This window comes from Macrobrachium rosenbergii, chromosome 48 (genome assembly GCF_040412425.1).
Source record: "Macrobrachium rosenbergii isolate ZJJX-2024 chromosome 48, ASM4041242v1, whole genome shotgun sequence".
NCBI classification, from domain to species: Eukaryota; Metazoa; Arthropoda; class Malacostraca; order Decapoda; family Palaemonidae; genus Macrobrachium; species Macrobrachium rosenbergii.
The window spans coordinates 61,813,099-61,837,719 of record NC_089788.1 but is presented as its reverse complement, the minus strand read 5'-3'; the positions used below and the strand labels follow the sequence as shown (position 1 = coordinate 61,837,719).

Here is a 24,621-nt window from a genome sequence, read left to right as displayed (position 1 = left end):
ATTAAAAGCTTAACCATAAATATATATATGTATATATATATACACACACACACATATATATATGTATGTATATATATTTTTTTACAAGCAAGTGTGGCCAGCAACGTGATATCTATTCTTAATTAAGTTCTAAGTGCACCTAACTAGTAGGAGCCACACATGTAAAACAGAGTAATAGAGTTAATTTAACATTAAATTCAATGGAAGTTAAGAGAAAATCAAGGTTTTACTTAATAGATCATAATTACACAAATCAGAAGAAGTATACACAGAAGTTTAACCCCAGCTCCGTGGCACTGTAATTACGTTACTTCACAAAACCAAATAGTGCCACTAGCAAATCAAATATGATCTAAGAACCTCTACACAGATTAAGATTAAACAGGGTTTTACAGCGTGGATAAAATAAGTAAATATATCTTCAGATGTCAAATCTTGAAGGGATCTTCTCAAAGTCGGAAGATGAAGGGAAGGCACTGTGGAAGCAGGCAGCACACAGCTTATGACCACCTATTCAGCAATACAGAACCGCACTATCGCTTGATTGCAATAACAAATAACACATTCAGTTTGGGAATGCTGAAGGCTGAGAGGGAAAATCATTCAAAGAACAATCAAATGCAAATTGGATAAACATTTATGCTTTACATTACACAAGTACAATTAAACCACTTTTCGTAAGCTCCTAAGGAGGTTGCAAGGGAGTCAATATAAGAGAGCAATGAGGAATATAGTGAAAGAATGTGTCGAAACAATTCTAATTCCAACCATACCTTTGTCCTGGGGAGGAGACATCTTGATGTTAAGGCCAAACTTTGATTTTAATACAAGGGATCAGTGGTGGATCAGATCCGAAGACACAACAAAATTGACTTGTGGGAGAGAGGGGGGAGGGTTGGAGAACAGACTGACAAAGATTCTGCATGGGCTTGTGGTCTGCTGTGAACTGCCTTGTGTGACCCCTGACCTCTCCTTAAATGCCGTCACTTTCCCACCTTCCCTCTTCTTGGGCCAAGCAGGGCGATTTCAGTTAGACTCTACCGGCTGCGCTAAGATCGCAGGTGTGGTTGAAATATGGAAATCGAACGACAACACAAAGGAGAACGATAGAACGTACAATGGAGAGACATTAAGGGCGAGAGAGGAGGAGTTACTGATGCGAGGTTGGATGCTGTAGCAAACTGCTAATTGGCAGGGAGCATTTTTATGATTCCTGTTTTCCCAACTTGTGTGGTCCTGATTGAACTACACAGTTCTTGACTTTGACTTTAATTCGTGGAGCTTGTACATGCAGTCGAAATAAATGAATGCATGTTACAATATAAATACATAATTTCATGATATTGCCTTGTAATATGTATATCCTGCCATAGTTTTTATATATTTATTCTTCTATTTGTCATGTATTATGTGTAATGATAATAATTGTTGAAATATCATATGTAGTGTAATATCAGATCTCAAAAGAATTAATGCTTTAGATAACGTAACAGTGTAATTTAGAGTTAGTAATACGCTTTAATAATAATGTAATATATGACCCACATTATTTCCCCCTAGCAGCAAGTGTTCTGTACTCATGATGTCGTGTTTTGGTTTGGTTGTTGTCAAGAGGATAACGAGGTAACTAGCACGGGAATAGCAATCGAGTCATGGGAAGCTTTGTCCCATATGAGAAAAGACAAATGATTTCACAATGTTTCATATACTGCTCTGAAAACCAACTCTGGTTCTTTGTCTTTGTTTTGAAAGCATGCCTTTTGTGGCTGGCCAGTCACTGTCTGTTTTGATTGTGTTGGGATTTTATTAAGAGCTTCGTCCCATACGATTTTCTGCTTGAATCATATATGCCTTTTTGAGAGTAAATGCAAGTATATCAATTGATTAAGTCATGTTTTGAAGGATTGTGTTGCTCTGATCACGTATTTTCTGACGTCGCCTAAATGTTTCGTTTCCCACTGGAATCCTCAGATTTATTCATTCTGATGTTAGAGACCGTTAAAGTTGGGTCCCTCTCTCTCTTTCTTCAAAAGAGAGATGTTAACATAGAGGTATATTAAGAGAATTTTTGCCTAAGTGAAATTATTATTGATAAATCTTTTGTATATTTTTGTGTGTTATTGTGTTTGCAATCTCTTGATTTTTCACATTTTATATATTTGTGTGGTCACTGGTATTAATCTTAGCTTTTGATATCGGACTTTAGGAAAACTTACTGAAAACTGCAACAGCGCCTTATAAAAAGTCTGTTTTGTGAATCTAAAGCAGCTGCAAGTGATTTTGCAAAGGTTTTCACAAGCCTGTGTAATGTAAAGTGAATTTTACTTATTATTACCATGGTATAATAAGGTATATTAAAAGAATTTTTGCCTAAGTGAAATTATTATTGATAAATCTTTTGTATATTTTTGTGTGTTATTGTGTTTGCAATCTCTTGATTTTTCACATTTTATATATTGGTGATTTCACATTTATTTACTTAGTATTTTAAATATTTCTTGATAATTTAACATTGCATACTTGATTTAATTTTCATTTATTAAGATTTTTTGTTCAAATCTTGAGTAAATTTTGAGTTTAAATTTTGCTTGATTAAATTAATTTCTTGATAAATTAAGTTTTGTGATTTAGTTTTGTTTAATGATTTAACTCAAGAATTAATTAAATTTTTGTGTTATTTTCAAGTAATGGTAAATTTTTTTAGTTTTTAATTCTAATCATAAATTTTGAATTTAAAAATAAATTTTTGTATTTAGTGTTTTTAAAATACAGTTTCATTTATTGACCACCAGCAAATAGGATTAATTGTGTGCATAAGGCAAAGTGATAAACATGTTTTGTTCCTTTAGTATTGCTGAAGTGAATGAAGACCAGGGAAACATTTAAAGCTGTTTGATGGAGTGATGGCCTTTTACTCTAGTATATTTTTTTGTTTAATTATTGGTACCTCACACTTGTTTTGATAAACTTAGTTTGATTTTTCACATGATTGATGAGCTTTTTAAGGGATCACTGTTACCTTTAGAGTACTCAGTCGTAATTCTTATTGTTATGAGAGTTCAGGTACCTGGCTGAAGCGAGGTAAATTTTTTAATTTTGAGATTAGTTGTGTTAATAACCAGGTACCTGGAATGCATCGTGACAATACCTACATTTTAAGCTGTTTACAGACACAGTGTTCCTTGATCGTGGTTTTTGCAGGTTATTTGCCATTTCCTTGAAATAATTTCTCCTATTCAAAATGTGCAGCCTGCAAAATGTATGGCAACGAACAATGTAAATAATTGCTGAGCAAAGGAATATTTCCAATACACATACATTCATTTTTAAATTTTTTTTAAATAGCATCTTTGCCGGGTATCAATAACGGTTCCTCCGTGCTAACTGCGCGTCATCAAGTGTTTCCTTCTTCCTATTGGTCCATAAGCACCAGTGAACTCATAGAAATGAAGCTGATGGACATAAAACTTTCGAAAAACATTTCTACCCTTCTTTCTTTATCGCTTCCCTTAAATTCATTGCTGTCATTAGCTAGTAGATTATGAGATAAGACAAATACCAACGAAACATTATAGACTTATCAGTTGCCATCAATTCTATTATAACTTGATCCCATTAGAGGACTGTCTTTCCGTACAATATGGTGTGATTTAACCTTATGCTTAACTGAAACTGGTGATGAGTGCTGGTAACATGCTACCTTATGTTACTAACAAGAAAAAAGTTCCAGATTAATCTGATTCTTTCCTAAGTTAATGTATTAACTGAAATAATAAATCTCTACTACGTCAAGCAATTTAGGCAAAGACTAAGGAGATATGGCCAGGCCTTTTTGAAATTAGTCAAGCACATTTTTTCTTCACTGATGCTTCCTTTTTTTGTTTTACAGAGCTTTTGTGCTTTTGATTATCATTTCCTTTACCGACCCGCTATGCTTATACTTATTTTCTGGTGCAGTACAACCAGAGTGTAGGAAAACCAGCCCCCTTCTCTCTTAAATTATACAAAAAGAAATAACCTTGCCATGCAATGGCACTTGTAGTTTCTTGGCTGGGTTGAGGCCCCAGTATGCGCCTTTTGACGTCATTATCCCGGATGCGCAATGAGAGACAAGTTTTGGGCATCCTTTTGATTGACCTGAGATTCTCTGGACCTTGAGTGTGACTGCTGATCTAAGATAGGTACATGGAAGTTTGCTAACTTTGCTGAAAACTGGAAAGTACACCTCCTGGAGCCACTCTCCTCTAAGGAACGAAAAATTGATTGCAATACCTTTCCAGTTTAAAGTATTTTTGAATGAGGTTGCAATCCTCGACGTTTTCATAGGGCTTACCTTTAAATGTGTGCATTGTTGCTCATTATGAGTCCTAATCACAAGGGCGCTGGTCAAAAATGAACGACTGCTATATACATGCTAAATCGCCCTAATCGAATGTCACAAAGATTATCACCTACCTACGGTAACTGTGCGAGTCAAAGTGAGGCAGTGAGCCACCTTGGTGACTAAACGAGAGTCTACTGTTATGAGACAAAAGACGGTCGCTGTGAGCGGTTTATCAGGAAATAAGAAAGTGCATAGTAACTCTGTATATCTCATGTATAATATCTCAATTACTGTTTGTTTTAATGCCTTATGCACTTGAATTTATTTTCGCCCAGACTAGAGAGAGAGAGAGAGAGAGAGAGAGAGAGAGAGAGAGAGAGAGAGAGTTGTCTGTAACAAGTATTGCAGTCAGTATCTGCACATCCCTTCGTAACAAAAACAGGACTACTTCATTTATAATAATATAAATATCTAAAAAAGAAAAAAATAGTGGAAAACATTGGAATTTTAACCCCAAATTATAGTGTGCAGAATTTTTAAAGGTCTTTAAGGCAGAATTTAAAAGTACTGTTGAGTACTGTCATGTGATGCCAAGCGGAGAACGGGAATGTCAGTCTGAACCCCTTGACTGCACCTTCCGTTCATGTCCACGTATTTTCGAATTTTCACCGATAAGGCTGCATTGGAATCAGTCGCCTTACCAATACACGTTCTCTGATAGTTTGTCGTTTCTTTTACAAGTCACAGTGATCAACTATATACTCTCTGAAGGATAAGTGACAGCCCTAACTTAATAACATTCAAGTGTCGAGAAACTCTTTCATTTGAAGAAACTTCACAAGCAAGATAGTCGTGGAAGCAGAATTTTAAGATTTGTCTTCACTTCAAAAGATTAGTTTTTTTGCACTTGTTACTGGAACACTAGATGCCATTCATTTGCTTAACTCTTAGGTTTAGACCTGCCATCTTCCAACCTGTGGCCACTTTTGAATTATGTGGAATGAAGGTACCTTGGTCCAGGTTTGGGAACTGTACCTAGTGTCATTAGAGTCGGGACTTGCCGCTTCGACCATCTCTTATGTTACCATCATTTCTGATGGCAAGGGTACGCTAGTGAAAAACAAAACGTGAACCCTAAAGGATCTTTTTTTTTTTTTATAATATTCATCAACGTAATTCACAAATCAGCCTTCGAGAACACAACACAACACCCAACCTAATTTTCAACTGAATCCCTAGTCGGGGTCACTGTTTTTAATGAGCCTCCTCATGCTGTTTCTATCTTGAACGGCTCATTCCTTGATTAGTTTTGGCTGATGTTTTAAGGATGGATGCCCTTCCGACTCCAACCCACCCTATTTATCCGGGCTTGACACCGGCAATGAATTGGGTTGGCCTGGTCTCCACTGGTTGGGTTGCAACACCCAGTCAACAGTGAACACAGTCATCATCAAATAGCATAAATATTCACCCTAACATATATTACGATTATTTCACAAATGTCAGTGAAATTCTGTCTATTTTGGAAGTTTTCGCCTCTCGGAATCTACAAAAAATAGCTTCCTCGTAAAGGGAAAGAGGCCAACCCCATTTGCCTGTAAATGAAAAGAAATTAAAAAAGGGCAAACCCATTTAGTCTTCCGTGTATGCATTTAGATTTCCGCTTGAACGCTTAAATAACCAAAAGAAAAGAGAGGCTGAACGATATTTTCTTCCTCTCAAGAGACCATCGAGGTAATGTTACTGGTCGTGAGAGCAGTCGGAAAATAGAAACAGACAGACGGAAAGAACAGAGCAGTAGCTAAGCTGAGACTGAACACCAAAGACAGAATTTGGATGAGATTTGAAGAATGACGAAATGATGTTTGGCGAAAGCGGGGTTGAGGGAAACGCGCGATGGTGAGGAAAGAGGCGCTGGTAGTGGAAAATGAAGAAAATGGTGATTGAAAAACAGCGCCCTTAGGAACGCGTCTAGACACGAGGAGGTGAATTAACAGACTCACCAAACTCAACCAAACGTCTTTGTGCCATCAAGAATAATTGACGAAAGATTCCAAAATATTCGAAGATTAAAGCAAGTTCTACAAACTGTACAACGATGTTTGCGATATCTTCGAATAGAAATTATCAGTAAGATCAGTAGTACGATAAGAAATAAATGAACATTATTATTCCCAACATTTTCGTATTTTTAAAACTGACCATAGCTAATAGGGATAAGGAACGGCTCGCTATTCTGTTGGATGGTTGCTCTGGAGAAATTTTTATTATTTACTCTCTTGTGTCAAAACTCGACAGGTAAATATTATGAGTCCGAGTTCAGCCGCCCGTTTATTTGATTAAACTTTAGGTAACTCACCTTTGCTTGCTTTGACCAGTTTGATGACTTAAATGACCCACATTTAAAGGACTGAGCAAATGAACAGAAGTTCTTATCGATGAGCAAAGTTAGTTAAGAAAAATCCTGTTTGGCGCCATTATGACAATGACAAGGATACACGGGACTGCTTGATTTCCTGTTGCTATAAAAAGTTGTCTAAATTCAACAACTGTATTGCTGAAGATTGTTATAAGCTGGTATCATACCCCGGCCTCTCCCCAGCACCACACTTCCCCCAAGAAAAAGGATTTGACGCGACAGAAACTTAATTTTACCTCGTAGAAGCTAAAAGGCACTAAGAATTTCGTACCACCTCGCACTTATTGAAGCTTTGAACTTAATACCAGAGACTTTCACAGATTCATTTAAGAAAGTGAGCTGTCTTCCACGTAACGTTAGTTGCAGTGCCAGAATATTGCAAGCAGAGTAGCCTACTTCTGTGAAAATCTGGCAGTCAGTTTATTCCGGAATATTGCCTCTTTTTCTATCGTATATCCTATGTTTTATGTTCTATGGCGAAGTTGTTGAGTGTGAACGACGACATGAATATTTCTCTCTCTGCCCGATCCCTACCCCATTCTCTCTCTTGAAAGGAAGAAAGAAAATTGTATAAGATTGAAACATGCGTGATAATTGTCGATGTGTGGATCTTGTAATGCGGAGGTTTAGTTAACCAGGGAGAATTTAATATTCGTGTTATGCAAGTGAGATCTCTGTTAAACTTGTTTGGAATAATTCGTACTTGTTAGTGTTTCCTGACCCACGATTTGTCAGTCGATAAAACCAGATATGAGTGATAACGATGAGGAAATAAATGTGAGGAATTTACCCCCCATATAAGTCTTATCTAGTCACTAGCTGCCATAGTCCAAAATTTTGGTGGGAACACACAGCTGATTTTTCTCCATTGTTGTCTCAGTACAGCAGCGTCTTACACGTGACTTCCTGATGTACTATGCCAGCAGGTTCTGGTATTCCGCCTACGTACTGACGAATTTTAGTAGTACTAGGTGCGATATTTAATGATTTAAATATGGATAGTTGTGATAAACATATTATTAATAAAGATATTTAATGGGTGAATTCATACTAAGCCCACGATAGAAACTCACTTGATGACAGTGTTGACAGTAGCGCGCACAGCTACTTTTTCGGGTGAATACTGCTGTTACCAAACACAGCTCCGCGCCAATTATATACACAGCGCTGAGTAAAAAAAAAATGCCTTTTCACCAAGATAAAACAGCTATTTTCCCACGGTTATACAAAAGCTGGGCTGAAACTCTTCTTCATTCAGATGGGTCACAGGTAGTCTGGTATTCGAGTCGTCCGTTACATAGGAGAATCCACCCTGATTTAACTTATAAAAGGTGAGTCAGGCCCGCCATAATTATGTTACACGCACATATGCGTTTATATATATATATATATATATATATATATATATATATATATATATATATATATATATATATATATATATATATATATATATATATATATATATATATATATATATATATATATATATATATATATATATATGTGTTAAAAAACAATCGTTTGTCGATTGTTCCCTTAGTGGATTGTTGCCTCGTTTGTTTTTAATTACTGGCGAGTTGACGTCTGTTGGATGGCGTCAAACTTCGTCAGTCAGGTTCTGGAGGGCGAAACGACTGGTGGTAAGGCAGCAGCGAGTCTAAGCAGCATCAGGTTTTGAGGATCAGTCATGGCAGCAGCAGCAGGGAGAGTGTTTGAGGACGAGATGGTTGCCGTGTCGGCTCTGTCATGGTCGTCGTTATCGAAGGAGGACGTCAGTACTGCCATAGGGACGAGGTGGTTGTCGTATCGGCTCTGTCTTGATCGTCCGGCATTGGACTGTAGTCCTCATTTGCTCCCGTTCGCAAAATTTATGTATCACTGTGATGCCGCTACGCTGTTAATTTAATTGCATTATGCTACCTGCTTTTACTGTTGTTTTGTCATTTTGTTGACTATTTCGAGTTTGTTACTGATTGTTATTATGCTCCCCACTGTGTCATTTATTATATCAATCATGTATTGCTGTTACTACTGTATGCTGCTTTAGCGCTATTTTGAGCCGTCTGTTTTTGATCTTAAATTGTTGATTTGCCCATTGACTTAGTTTTGATTAATTTGCCTGTTTTAAGTGTACTTTATGTTAATGATTATTTCGTGTGTTTTCGCCACCCAGAACCTTGACTCACTGTAAATATGTAAATAACTAATTTGTAATAAACTAATATTAAGGTAACTTTTTTTGTATTTGTTCTGCTCCTCCCTCCTTTGTTTGTCACCTCTCGTCAGTCATTACAGCTCAACTGCTTGTTTTTTAAAGAACCTGTCGATCTCGAGAGGCGAGATCATAATAATATATATATATATATATTTATATAGATACATACATACATAAACATTAAGCCGTTTCCCCTATCAGGGGGTGGCTCCCAAATTTAGTCTTTAATTTTTGAATTGTGAATAAGCCCGTTTTGTATAAAATCTACACAGTACCAACTGCTTCATACACCTACACAGAAGGCTCACCAGCAGTGTTTTGAACCCTCCTACGTAGGTTATATTACCTTCATCTCGCATGTAAACTCTTGCTTCTTGGATGTTGATATCCCCTTATAATCTCTTTCATCCCATCTATAAATGGAATATAGTGTGTATATATATATATATATATATATATATATATATATATATATATATATATATATATATATATATATATATATATAATATAGTTCAGGAAAGGCGCTGTCCTTATGCATTTTATTAAAATATGCCGACGTTTCACAACTCCTCATAGTTGCATTTTCCAGGCTGCAAACACGAACATGGCAATCAGTAAATTAAAATTAAAATCACAAGTCAGAATTACAATTACAATAAAACGTTCACAATAAAATTGTAATTTGACTTGTGATTTTAATTTTAATTTACTGATTGCCATGTTCGCTGTTTGCAGCCTGGAAAATGCAACTATGAGGAGTTGTGAAACGTCGGCATATTTTAATAAAATGCATAGGACAGTGCCTTTCCCTGAACCGCCTTGGATTGTTCTTCGAGCTGTTGCTCCGGAAGTTAGATATATATATATATATATATATATATATATATATATATATATATATATATTACTTGGCACCTGCCTTGCTTTTCAGTTGGAAGACCTGGGTTGATTCTGATGTGAGTCAGAAATTTATTTCTGTTCCACACGTGACTGTGTTGATTATATATATGTGTGTGTGTGTATGTATATATATATATATATATATATATATATATATATATATATATATATATATATATATATATATATATATATATATATATATATATATATATATGTGTGTGTGTGTGTGTGTGTGTGTGTTTGTGTGTGTGTGTGTGTGTGTGTGTATGAGTGTGTGAGTTATTAGCTCGTCAGTTGTTCTCTAGAATACGTTCATCAATTTTAGTTTGCTATTACGGTAAAACGAAAACATGACATTTTTTCAGGACTTTTCATTAATTTTCTCGAGGCCAGTTGAGCAGCAGCATGCTACGTACCTTCGGTGGGCGACTTAGCAGGCTCTCAAGAAGTTTGCGTTTGGGGCCTATTTCTTCCGAACCTCAGCTGCAGCTCCGTAACCTAGCGACAGCTACAAAAGACACCAGAGTCGGCGTCATTGGATGCGGACAAGTTGGTATGTTGACGCTTTTTAATGCTTATTTTTCTTTTCTTGTGTGGGTTCATCTCTTTATTCCTTTCTTATGAAGTCTCCAGAAAAAATGCTCACTGACACCTACAGTAAGTATGGAGAGTAAAATGAATTAGAAAGAAATAATTCCAAAATTGTTTAATAGACAATATGATGAGTCGTCGGAATGTTTACAGTAGACGAATAAACAGTGGCGAAGAAATTTCGACATAATTATGAGGACTTGAGCAATTTGCTGAGTAACAGACGCGTCCCCCCTCTGGGGAAATGGTCAGACTAAATTAGAAAACGCTAACATTTTTCCAAAGCTGAATGTAAGGTGTTAACGTTTTAATCATGAATGATTTATGATTAAATTATTCAGGGCATAATTATGGCCACTGAATAATTAGATTAGTATTCTTATCACATGATTCTTTTTAGAGATACGACAGAAAACTTCTTCTTTCCAACACAGGAAATGCCATTTGCCACAACTTGACTCGAAAGGGCTACAACGTCGTGGCTGCCTGCGACACGGATGCATCCAAGCTGGATGCCATCCCTTCATCCATCGAACGGCTGGGGACACCCGCAGACGTCGTGAAAGCCTCGGAGGTCATCTTCACATGTAAGATGACCTGACTTGACCCCCCAACCCTTTCACTTCATTGACTCCAAGATGTATAATTCGAATTTGAAATTCACAGTTTGAAGTCTAGTCTCTCATATCCCCCTTTTGCTCAAAGTACACCCAGCTCATATATATGCGATGTAAATAACTTAAGCAAATGATTTTGTTAAATTTTTCTCCGTCATAACATACGTTTCACGTTAGACCAGAAACGAATAGTCGCTCGTTACACTGCAAATTATTCACTGCATATCGCAGAAAAACTATTCACTAACTCCTCCAATGATAGATATGTCAATTAGATGATAAATCAACCGGAATTTCGCTATTCTTAAACACAGGTCTGCCGAAACCACCCAACGTTCGAGCAGTGGCAGAAGGACCTGATGGCATTTTGGGGTCTCTGAGCAAAGGGCAAGTCTGGATCGATCACTCCACGACAGAGTTTGAACAGACAGAGGTAAGCTCTCTCTCTCTCTCTCTCTCTCTCTCTCTCTCTTTGTGTGTGTGTGTGTGTGTGTGTGTGTGTGTGTGTGTGAGTGTGTGTGCCATAGCTGTTGTTGTCAATGTATCTATTAGTACTTCCAAATGCGTGAAACTGTGTGTAATGAGAGAGAGAGAGAGAGAGAGAGAGAGAGAGAGAGAGAGAGAGAGAGAGAGAGAGAGAGAGCTATGTATACTGAGACTATGTATACTGATCTTTAGATTGATAATAAAAATTATTATTTAGGACATTACCATAGCAATTTATCTGCAGTTTTGAAAGTGGGCCACAATAATAAAAAGAAATTTATCTCACCAAAAACATATTGGAGTCTAGTTTAGTCTTAGTCTAGTCTAGCACGCTATCTGATCCGTACTGAGGGTTGGAACCCTAAACTTGCTGGAGGTATAAAAATAAATCGCAACTGCTGTACTTTGTTTTTGCTGTAATTCTGCTGCACAAAAGGCGAAAATAAGTTCTTAAACCCGTAGAGTTTTTCAGTTTCCAATTCTCAAATTACTTGTTTAAAAAGTTAATGCTGTTAAGCATTTACGTCTATAAGGATACATCGGTATCATAAATAATTATGAAAAATTATCAGCGTTAAAATGTGAATTCTATGATATTTCGCTAACCTCAGTTAACGAAATATGTCAATAATCGATGTCCATATTCGTTGTGAAGGCAATTTACATAAAATATCACCAGTAATCAATACTGTTACTACCCGTGTTATAGATAAAGGAATATGTATTGCTTCTTACCTTTACTAGTGCGTTAACAAAGTCAATGAACATAATTAAATGCTGTTCACAATAATAACATAAACTTTTGATCTATGAGGAAAAATGATGAATTACAGTATAGTTCAGCAATGCCAAACTCATTTATAAAAGATTGTTAAACTTAGGAGAAATCAAATGCAAAATGCAGTCCCATTTCGGGACTCCCGATCTGTTCAAAAATTGTTCACACTAAGACTGACTAGAAAGGAAACCTAATGCCCTGATCTAACCTGGGCCTAAAAAGAATAAACAGGAGGAAGAACAAGGGAAGCAACAAGCCCTCTTCTTGGAAGGCTGCAGACCATATAAATGAGGGAAAATCTCAAAATAACAACACTGTTTCTTTCCCGCCAGATCTACATGGAAGAGGTCAAGAAGCTCGGAGGTCACATGCTAGAGTCTCCCATCACGGGCGGACTAGAAGCTCTCCAGAAGGGTCAGATGATCGCCCTGGTCGGTGGCGACAAGGCTGTTGTGGACGCCGTGCAGCCCTTATTCGATGTGAGTTGGAACCTTAAGTGAATTAGCCTTTGCTTGTCCTCCATTCCCGCTTCCTTTCTTCTAGCTTGCTGTCCAGCCACTCCAACTCTCTCTTTTCACTTTCCCAGGCGCCGAATGGCTCGAAGTGCCCCAGCGCTCGCCTTTGCAGCAGCCAGATTTACATAAATCATCATCTAAACGAACTATGTATATTATAATTTGCCATGCTCCATTCCACTTAGAGGGGCTATCCCCAAAATGTGTCATCTAATCTTATAGTTCTTAGCTAGTCTCATAATGTAAGGCTGCTTGTCCCATACCCTTCTCCACCCTGGTTGCCACCCACCAGAATTAACAAGCTATCAGGTACATATTCACAGCTTTGGTCAACAGAAGTGCGATAAGATTTAACGGAAAGAGAAATCCCGGAAAGATGCAGTGTGATGTTCTTTTGTTTCAGTGCACCGTATTCACGCAAGAAGTAAATTGGCAGGCCCATTCCCCAACAAGTACCTTTATCTGCTCTTTCAGAAATACGTAAATTCCGTATTAAGGAGTTTTCAAAAATTCACTTTAGTTTAATAGCTATTTTAATTTTGAAGTTATATTTATTTATTTATGTATTTATGTATTTATTTATCTATTTATTTGTGTGGTTATAGGCTTCGTATTCTAAAACCTTCTACGTCGGAGACACCGTGGGGGCAGCCATGGTCATCAAAGTGATGTCGAATTCGCTGTGTTGCGTCCACGTCATAGCCATGGGAGAGGCTCTCATGATGGGTATGTGTGGCAGTGATCTCTTTTCCTATTAAACAGCATTGCTTGGTATTATGCCTTTTCTGAACATATGAAATATAAGCTCCTTTACTTTCTTTGCATCGCTTCATATCTTCCACTGAGGTCGCCAAATGGTAGTTTCTTTTTCGTCAGTTATTATAATGATTAAGAACCAAAGGATTATAATAAACACATTCTGCGCTATATTTGATGGTACCTTCAACAGCTCAATCAGCATTTCTTATCTTGAATAGTTTTATAACTCAGGCACCAGCTATGCCCCTGTGTGGTGTGTTTGTCAAAAATATGGAAATCTTGCTGTAATTGACCTCTTTCTTTGTTCACAGAAAAATTATACTTGTCACGTTCATTCTCTTTTCATTGAGCTTCTCTTCTCAGACGAAGAACTAACATTCATCACCATCCACTACAACTTTCCTTTACCAAGAGAATCTATGTTTACATCTTTCCTCTTCCTCTGTCTTCCAGAAATACCGATGAATTTCTTTACTATGCATACAACATTTACACTGTTTGTATATAAAGTCACTGTTTTATCCTAGATACAAAAAGATCTTAGGTATTAAGACTTTCGGGTAAAAGTCTTGTTTTTGTAACTACGCTTCTTACTGGTAATTTTTTTCTCTTTGTGCCTTTAAAGCCTCCAATTAATCTCTTTGCAGGTTATGAAATTTATGCATGGAAACTTTAGACAAGCCCTGTGAAAGTCTAGTCTACGATGCGTGCCAATCTAATGTTTTAATAATAATAATAATAATAATAATAATAATAATAATAATAATAATAATAATAATAATAAAATCTTAGGTAAACGAGCTAACATAGACTTGAGGACGTTTTGGGAAGGCATCCGCCTAAGTGTTGGTAACAGCTATGTCTGGGAAACAGCTGCACCTGTTATCTTCAACGGAGGGAGCTATGACCCTGGATTTTCCCTCTCTCTCCAAAATAAAGACCTTCAGCTGGGCTACGACATGGCCAGGAAATTCAAGGTTGGGCAGCTTCCTAAAAGCTTTCTTGTCTTACATTGTCTTTCATTCTCTGACACTGTTGCCAACCGTTTCGTTATCATGAGCAACAGGAAATATCCTCAGTGCTTTTTGGCTAACATTGCTATCGCTTCGCTTCTACAGTTATCGATTGATCTTAGAGTTTTAGTGTTAAAACGAAGTGGTAGATCCAGCACCTCAAAATTAATCTTTAGTTTGTCCCACTTACCTGTAACAATTACCTTATCTTGGCCTGCAAAAGAATTTCCAAGTACCTCTTTAGTGAGATGATGTTACTGATAAATCACCCTTGTACACTACTTAATGTTCATTCATAACAAAAAAAAAAAGGTAAACACTTTGTTGCGATGCTGAGGGTGGATCCATCTTGTACCATGAGCTGAACCGAACCTTATCCTTTGTATTTTTATTCCCCGTAGGTTCCAATGGAGATGCACCACATGGCACTGGGTGTCTATCGCAGAGCGGAATACCAGTATGGAGAGGAGGCTGGTTGCTATATTCCGCCTAAGGGGCTAGAAGATGCCCTTAATGAAAGCCTCCAAATTCCCGGGTTCGAGAAGTGGGGATACAATATTGTGATCGAGGAAGGGTCTCTTAACATAAGACATGAAGGAATTCAACAAGAATAAATAAATCAGACTTCGTTTTTTTAAGTTTAATATTCTACCACCACCCCTACTACAGCTGGGACTCTATTGAACATCATTGCTCATGGTGTGTGCGCAAGTTCTCTCTCTCTCTCTCTCTCTCTCTCTCTCTCTCTCTCTCTCTCTCTCTCTCTCTCTCTCTCTCTCTCTCTCTGTGTGTGTGTGTGTGTGTGTGTGTATCAGTGCCCCTTCTCCCCAACCCCAAGCCTCACTTCGCCAATACTTCATCCTTCTGTGACACCTGTCTCAAGAGGTTTCGGTCTCAGGCACTTCACTCCAGATAATAAATTTTTACAGTGTTTAAACAAATGAACATAACTTTCCCTGAAAGTTTCTCACCACTCTGATCGCCTTAATTTCTTTCATCAGTTTTTTTATATTTTCCGTAATTTGGATGAAGCTAACACATTTACTAATATAAAAACCTTACGCACGGGATTTCTAAGAAAAGCAAATCAGACGCGACAACACCTTTCATAAAGGTTTCAGTCATTCTAATTCTTATAAGATTTAGTTCCCCCCCAAAAAAACGCTTTCCACTTCATCTGAAAAAAAGCAAGATGAAGAGTAATAACATCGATCTTTCCTACATCTTCCACTTTTTTTCTTTCTTACTCTCATTTGTGCATTATAGTATAGTAGTGATCCTACTTCAAGACGTAAATTATGCATTTTATTCGCTTCTCAAGCGCGCCAAACACCTCTGGTAGCCTTAAGCTTTCGGTGGAAGGGAAGATATAACACTATGATCGTGTTATTGCCGTTTTGATAATATTAAAGTTTGATGACGTTACTGATATAAGTATGATCCCATATAGGTCCTTCTAGAACTATTGATGGTAAAGCGTATTTACCACTTAATATAAAAATGAAACGGTGTCAAGTAAAGGATCCACCTCGGCTGCAAATGTTCAAACAAAAGGTGGTATGACGTCATATCACTACATATGCAAACTTCCGATTATGTTTTGTGTACCTTTCTTAGCATTAGCAGAACTTTCTCCGTTCTGAAGTTTCACGAGAATATTAAATGAAAACATAAAAGTAAAGATTACGACGATAAAATATATATTCGATTATCATAATCGAGAACTGGTGGTAAAGTGAACGCACCCTTTCCCTGAGTGTTGTCAATTAAACTCACTCTCTGTAAACTCGATTGACAGCTGTGGTTGTGCCCTATCAAGTATCAAGTAACAACTCTGGGAAGTTGTTCTCAGGAGGTGTGTACGTTGTGTGTGTTGTCTGCTTCCGTCATATACTGTAAAAAGTCGAAACCTAAGTTATGCTTCTTAGCAGTCAGGTAAATTGTCAGCAGTTAAAGAAGGCTAGAACTTGAGTCAGCAGAGGCTGGTCGAGTGCGAGTTTTGGTTGTAGGGAAAGACAACTTCGAAGCCAGGGAGAAAAGTAAGTGGGTCGATTTTGGGTGTTGTACCGGCACGAAGAAATAGAGCAACAGCATAGCTATAGCCTAACGTAATACCATTACGGAAAGTAAGACGGGACTTGGTTTTGTCGCTGTGATTGTTATGATAGGCCTAGTGAAATCTAGGCCTAGGCTATTTGAAAAAGTTTTGTTTCCGTTTTGGTATTACCAGTAAACACCCCTAGGTTATATGGTATTATTTTATAGTGGCAGCTTATAAAATTTTACCTTTGTTTTTACTGCCAGGCCTATTGTATTTTTGTACATCTTTTTACTGCTCAGATATTTAACAAGACCATGGAGTGATGATATTAGGCTTTGGGGAACCTCGCGGGGGAAAAAATTATTTTGGGGTAGAGTGGTTGTGGGAAACAAGCCCAGGATGAAAAAGAGTACCAGTCAGGAATGTAGGAACTGCTTAAATCATAACACAGCCAAATGAGTTGAAAAAAATACATAGTTCACGTGTAACAACAGGGAGTCAGACAGTCACCAAATAATTTATAAGGTAATTCTAAGTATTAGCTCCATGGCTGTTTTTACCTTGGAAAATGGTTTTTTCTACACTTTTAGGGCTTCTGATACTTGCGTGGTATTTGTTTGTTGTTGGCCACATGGAATGTCCCTTCGCCATGTTTAGTACTGGCCCGTGGGGCAGGGGGGGCGATACCCCTACGTTAACAAGTTATTGCACTTGCCGGACGGGATATGAACTGTTCAAAACAGACGTACCCGTGCTCTGTCTTGTGAAGATCGAGTTTGGAAACCCCCTGTTGGGTGGACTTCAGGGGTTAATTACAGGTTAATTACATTCGACCCCCCAAAAATAACAGTAAATTGTAAATAAGCAACCAAAATACTATAAGAAACTGCCATTTCTTGCTAAATACCCGCTGTGTATCTATTACTTATATCTACCAATTTATAACACAGGAAAACATGCTGACCCCATTAACAAGGACATTTAAAGGGATGTATCCAATGTAACCTAAATTAACCTGGGGTGCCAGGTCTTTACCTGGTTTGGGGATATAGTGTCACACACCTTGAACCCCCTGCCCCCTCCTCCGTGGAACCTGACCTTGAATGCCACAAATTAAAGGGAAAAATATAGTGATGCTTCTTCACGTAACTCTCTGTAAATTCCAGGATTATTTAAATTTCTTGGCATTCAGCAGGGTTGCAAACAGTACTGGAGAATGATGCACTGGAAGTCCTGGATGACTCTCCTCCAGGTTTCTGCTGTTGTCTGTGACTGGTGGAAAAGAAACTGGGGGCTGGAGGCTGATCATCAACCTCTTATCTTTGAACATGTTTGTTCCTGAAACTGCTCAGGATTCTATCAGAAATGGTGGCATTAGATAGATAGACTTTTGATAGATCTGAAGGATGCTTTAGCTTATTTTCAGGTATCCATCCATCCTGACTCTCACACGTGCCTCCATTTTGTATTTGATGTGATGGTTTATCAGTTCAAGGCCTTGTGGTTTAGTGTTCATTAACAGAGCAGATTTTTCCTTGGATAGAATGTCCTTTAACTGAATTGTCTGTTAAATGAGGCGTCCATTAACCGAGGTAGGATATATTAAGGATGAAGGGGAGTTTTGGGGGGGCGGTCAAAATCTGTCTGTGCTAGAACACTGAACCTTCATTGAGTGAGCAAAAATACTTAGCAATAATTTTCTTTGATTGCTCTGTGTAACATTATGCTTCATTCAACATTATAATTAATTTGTTGTCATTTTATAGCTAAAGAGAAAAATTAATATAAAGAATTAAAGTTAGCCTTTAATGAAAAAATTTTTGCTACTCTTTGAAAAAATATTAATAAATCACAGAAAAAGATATCCTGTGTCCGTTTATGTAGTGTTTAAGCATGATAAACTGCATTTCCAGTGACATGAAAGTCATTATTATATGAATCATGCATGATACCACAAAAAACATTCAAAAAATGTAAAATTTACTTTATTCCTCTTGGCGAATAAAGTAAGTTTGCCAAGTGGAATCATTGTTAATGTTTCTTTTTTAGAAATTCACCAGAAATTGACATATGTATACTGTACATTGCAGAAATTGATATATGTAGCCTGTACCATACATTGGTCTTCATGACAACAGCAAGCATCCATATACACTGTGTTCAAACTTTTCTGTTATGACGATTTTTTACTATTGTATTTATGATAATTCATTTTAAAATAATGAATTTTTGATCTGTACAGGTGGTTGTTGTCAGAATCACAAGAGATTGAAAAAAATGAATAACAACTATAGTCATCATTAGAATCTCAAAGGGTTAATGTTTTTGGGTGGGACAAATGGTAGGACTGGTAGCATGTGAATTTTGAGAGAGAACTCGGCAACACTTCGATATTTTACTTGTAGCTTCTCTGATTGCATTGGGAAAGGCTTCTTGGATGGTACACTTAGCAGGCTATCTGTATTTGTTAAGGATAGTATTAGGATTAAGCCTGTGGTTGAGAGTAAGAAATTGTTGGAAAAGATCTTTATAGGTGCGTTGTCGTTTATTTGACAAGACATGAACCCATGGAATTGTTCTATTTACGAGTAGACTATGAATTATATAAAACCAAATTGTTCGTATACAGAACAAATCTTTGGTCTTAACTTAACAGGATTTCTCTAGCGCTTGTTGGAGTCCGGTCAATAATAACACAAGGTTTTTGGCAGTGGGAGATAGCCAATAGGGAAGGAGGTGGGCAGAGCCCAACCTGGCTTCTCCCAACGTATGCTGTGATGTACCAGTTCTCTCTTTACCGTCTTCCTAGAAAGTCGGCGCTGCCTTTCTCGCCATGAAGCCGGTTGTTTTACACCTCGGCATTCTGGTTACAAGGTTTTAAGGAGTTTCAGGTTTTTGCAGCAGAAGATGTTAATAAATGTTGATTTCTGGTCCACCATTTTAAAACAGGAAATCCTCACCATAAGCCATCATTTTATGTTCATCGGGAATGACCCTCTCTAGTAATTTGTATAGAATAGGATGGGGAGGTATTTGCCTGTATCTTCTTATTGCACTCCTAATAAGGTTAATGGTCGCTAAATTCAAAGATACTTTTTCAGAAATATTCTCTACTACCTGAGTGATCATTTTTTGGGCAATTTCTTGAGTGTTTGTAGCATTTTCCTTAATTTGTTTTGTAGAAATAAAAAATCTTGTTGATTCATATCAGGAGTGTTGCTGATTAATAGCAGGAGCAGGGTTATGTTCATGAATTTGATGGAATAATTCTTATTTGAATATTTTTACTTTGCTTTGCAGTTTTTATGTTGACAGTGTTCACATTCATTTGTCTTAACATCAAATGGCAATTCTGAGTGTTTGACATAGAAGTAACCATCAAGACAGAGCAGAGCTTATCTTGACTGTGTTGACTTTAAAGAAGTCCATGAAGGGGAATGCAGTGATGTCAAGATAAAACAAAATTTAGAGCATTGAACTGATTTTTATTGTGAATTTCACTGATGATTCATTTTATCTGATACTGGATGGTTTGGCATTGTTGAATGAAATTTGATAGTTTGCCAATTGTTTTGTTTCCTAGGTGTTGATTATTTCTAACGACTGTTTGTGTACTGGATGATTATATATCTTGATAATTAGGGTATTCTGAACATATAAAAGTTTATATCTGTATAAATCTTTGTACAATTTAAATAAAATTTTTAGTTTGATATTCATTAGTTTTCATGAAAATTTCAGTTTTTTCAATTATGCAGTGTGCTGTTTTTTGTACGCTGTATATTTACATTTCATTATGTGACATGGTTGTCTAGGGTGGTAGTTGTCCTGGTAGCATTTGTCCTGGATGGCAGTTTTCCAGGGTGGAAGTTGTCCATTGGCAGCTTTCCAGGGGGCAGTTGTCTTTTAGCAGCTGTCCAGATGGCAGTTGCTGGGTACTGTTAGAGTGTAGTATTTTGAAGACTGATTGATCCTGGTTTCCTCCAAGGCACAAGTTTTCCAAGATTGAGAGTGGCTTTTTCACTTTGTAGAAATCTGGCGATCACAATAAACTGGAAGAAGTCAGATCTTTTGCCCAAACAGGATGTGAAATACCTGGGCATGTTGATCAACATAGGTTAGCAGTGGCGGTCTGCCCTGTAGACTCCCAGATCAGCATTCATAGGGAGGTGTTAGTGCAGTCCTTATCACTAAAGAAGGAATGGGCTCAGCTTTGGTAAATCATTCTTGGTCTCTTTTTGTCCATGCAGGAACTTGTGGCTTGTGGGTAGGTTTACTTGTGCTTGCATGAGTGATATCTGAAGCAGAACTGGTCATTTGCTCCAGTCCTTTGGTATTTCCCTGTGCTACTCTTCTGGGAAGTAAACAAAGATTTTGCATGGTCATGGTTCTTGGATAACTTGAACCTCACCACGGGGATTCTGCTGAATCCCCCTTCCCCCATCCAGAGATTCATCAAAGGAGGGGTGGAAGACATACCTGAATGATCATTTGTATTGGGTATGTGGACTCAAGAGAATTATCATCTCTACTATTGGTCTTGAAATGGGTATGCCATTACTGGTTCTGCAAGCATTTTGGGATCTGTTGATTTATATCTGGGTTGAATTTATTAGCAGCAACATGACCAAAGTGTCATATGCCAACAAACAAGGGTTGGTAATGTAGATACAAGAGTGGATTGTTTGCTGTATTTTCAAGCTGTTGGCTGGATATATCCAGGGCTGTCAGAATGTATTGGACCAGCTGATTTGCAATGGGCAGGTTGTAGAGATGGAATGGTCCCTTTAGCTGCACTTAACAGAAAGGCTGCTGGGTGTACATGATGGTTAACCTATTATCCTTACAGCTAAACAGAAAACTCCAGGTGCTCTACTCTCCAGTGCTGGACCCAGGGATTGCATTTGAAGATGCCTTCCAGCGTCCTTGGCACAACCTTGATGTGTACAACTTTCCCTTGTTACAGTGTCACTCCCAGTCTCATGATGACACAAGTGGCTCCTTGTTGGTCCCAAGCTGAGTGATATTCCAGTTTGCTGGACCTTCTTGTTGAGGTGTCATATTGCTCCAGCAGCCACATGTGTTGAGGTAACACCAGACCTTGGAGTTGCTTGCTGGCTAGAAATTTCATTTAGTTGCACCTATAAAAGCACCTTATGGGAAATGCATACAATAAAAATAGGACACTTTTCCAAAATTATCACTTTTCATATTTGTTAATGCTATGAGTATAATCATCATTATCATATTGGTCATGTCTGTGGAAACCATCTTCAAGTATTCAAGAGTCACTCATATTGCTTGTACATATTAGTCGGTGAAAGTTTTTTAAAACTATGATGTCTTTTAAAGTGTAAATTTTGGCCAAGCATCCTTATTCCACTACTACACACTGTATATGGCTGTCTTTGCTAAGAAAATGATGAGTTATGTTTGCTGTCTGTTCTTCTGTAGGCACAAGAGCTGCAATGTCAAAAAGTGATGGGGCCTAAGCTTTTCATAGATTAAAGCCATTTTAGCAAAGCATCTTTGAAGTAGACAGAATGTATTATTATTTGTCACTGATCTTTATAAGGCAATAACCAACTGAATATCCCAAGCCATGTAAAAATGGTTTAATAAAGTATTACCCCGAGTTGATTTTAGGGATTAATTCTTCTTGTGGGATTCTGACTTAAATTTGGAGTTAACTGTGACATCCTTTTTCATGCAGCAAATGGAAACAATCAGACAAATGTTTTAGTTAGTTACAGGCATGTTTGTGTGACAAGATCTTTGGTTAAGGTTAATACAAATTTAATGAAGGTTGGCCAGAGAAAGTGTTTATGAAAGGATCAGTTACATATTTGTGCTTGCAAATCAAGTGGAAAAATTCAAGAAAATATAGTGCACTAATAGTTAGTCATGTTTGTTGCTGTTCATCATGGAAATGAATATGATCATCTTGTTTGCAGGTATATTCATTGCTAGTGTAGTGTTGCTAATTGATGTAATTTCCATAGAAACTTGAATAATAGTTCCTTTGCAGTTGTTAAAGACATTTTTTTTAGTAGTTAGGAGATTCAGGAAAATATTGCATAATTTAGATTGCAGATTTTGTCAGACACATAGTAATTGGGAAACTTGGGTATGTGGTACTAAGGTATGGTCTAAATCATCACTTCATAACTTAAACTTACCAAACCAAATGTAGGAGTCACTGGTCATTGCCATTGCTCTATTATTATTTGCTTAAGGTAGCATGCTTGCACCCCTAAAGTACTTCTGCTGTCAGTTCCATGGCCTTACATAACACACCATACAGTTTTATGATAGGCTTGCTGTTTGTGGCATGATGAGAATTAATAGAAATTTTAGGCCATCTAACGAAGTAAAATGTAGTACAGTACATGTTGTAAATGACCCAATTCTTACTTAAGGAAGATTTTTAACTCATTGAATGCAGTAGAGAGAAAAAGTTTTCCAGCCATTCTGTAGCAGCTGATTAAGTGTTCTGCATGAAGCAAGAGATTATTTTTTTAAATGAGGCGTCAAGAAGGAGAACGTCGAAGTGCCACATATGGCCAAAAATCATATTATTGCATAAAAACGTGGTTCAATACAGTACCTATATTTTCATGTCCCGGTCCTTGTTTGTAAGTTTGCCAACTCTAACCCTAGTCATTTCTGCCACAAACACAATGGTAAAATTCCAATGCAGTGTGACGTGGTCATGTCTTGGGTTGCTTTAGTTGGAGGCCGTCGCTACTCCACTACAGTACTGAGTGGGAGGTGTGAGTTGTGGAGGGTTTGTTTTTTAACTTATTATGAGTAATATTCTTCCACTTATTTTTATAATACATAAAATTCCTTAAATACCGCACTAATTATTACAAATAGTAATTTAAATAAAAGAAGCAATCAATAATAAAGAAAACTGGAAGAAATTTACATACGCCAGAAAACGTGTTTAATTTTTTTAACGGTAGACTATATTTTTCTATTTAGAGAAAATTTTTTTTTTAACAAAATTGAAGCTAGAAGTACCCTCTTTACAACTGTCATAATAAATAAAGTAATGCTTCATAATTTTTGATTTTTGATAACTATCAGTGAATAATGAACATTAAAATGTTTTGGTAATTTAAATTTCTGTAATTATTTAATTATTATAATTATTTGGACTCATTCTATATCGTGGGTGACAATTAGAATTTACTTATTGTTATTAATAATTTAAAACTTTAAAGTGTCTATTCATTAAAAAATTTCACCAAGTATTCATCTAATTGCAGTTTAAAAATTGTTATTCAAAAGTTATTTTTTAATTGTGCACTTTTGAATTGTTATTAGAAGCATGTTTGGAGGAATATTTTAATGTGTAGACACTTTAATATTTTTGTTTTCTTAATAATAAGTAATTTGTTAGCAGTTACAATTATATAGATTGAATTTTATAGAAAATATTTATTAAAAATAAAAAACTGGTAAACAGCATAAAACTAGTTACAGTAAACGTTCTCGGTCTCACTATTCGTGGTCTCACTATTCGTGGTCTCACTATTTTTGGACTTAAGTATTTTCGGATTTCTCTTTGGAACGTATGTACCCATTATTCACGGAAAATTCGCCCATTCACAGTATTTTTCACCGAGAAATATTCATATAATTATATTTTCATATAATTTTCATGACTAAATGCACTTTTTGTGATAAAACTATTAAAATACTCAGGTATAAGCATTTTTAGAGTTTTTTTTGTGTTTAAACTATCAAAATAGGCAGTTCTAAGTGTTTTTAGAGGTGTTCTAAGTATTCTTGGATTTTAGCTATTCGTGGGGGGGTTGCGGTATGCATCCCCCACGAATACGGGGGGTTTACTGTAATTGTAAATATTCACTAGTTGATAATAAACTTATGCAGTTTATTAATTATTTTTATGACAGTCATTATAAGGATACTTCAAGCTTCAATT

At 36.9% G+C, this 24,621-nt stretch overlaps 2 protein-coding genes across 3 annotated transcripts in view; one reads left to right on the top strand and one right to left on the bottom strand.

Moving 5' to 3' along the window:
* The window catches only part of LOC136831456 (uncharacterized), a 13,849-nt gene extending 9,297 nt beyond the window's left edge, over positions 1 to 4,552 (bottom strand). The window contains 1 exon segment of the mRNA XM_067091933.1: positions 4,456 to 4,552. The gene's annotated coding sequence lies outside the window, so the exon portion shown is untranslated.
* A 3,410-nt stretch (positions 4,553 to 7,962) lies between these two features.
* LOC136831455 (2-(hydroxymethyl)glutarate dehydrogenase-like) lies at positions 7,963 to 15,258 on the top strand. Of its 2 annotated transcripts, none has more exons than XM_067091931.1 (8): positions 7,963 to 8,074; positions 10,233 to 10,420; positions 10,893 to 11,045; positions 11,390 to 11,508; positions 12,672 to 12,818; positions 13,460 to 13,580; positions 14,406 to 14,590; positions 15,028 to 15,258. In XM_067091931.1, exons 2-8 carry the CDS (start codon positions 10,273 to 10,275, stop codon positions 15,238 to 15,240), a joined length of 1,086 nt encoding a protein of 361 aa, XP_066948032.1. In that variant the 5' UTR covers positions 7,963 to 8,074; positions 10,233 to 10,272; the 3' UTR covers positions 15,241 to 15,258. The 2 variants fall into 2 exon arrangements, with proteins under 2 accessions (XP_066948032.1, XP_066948033.1); XM_067091932.1 differs by having other exon boundaries at positions 7,973 to 8,074; positions 10,261 to 10,420.
* Positions 15,259 to 24,621: the final 9,363 nt, after the last annotated feature.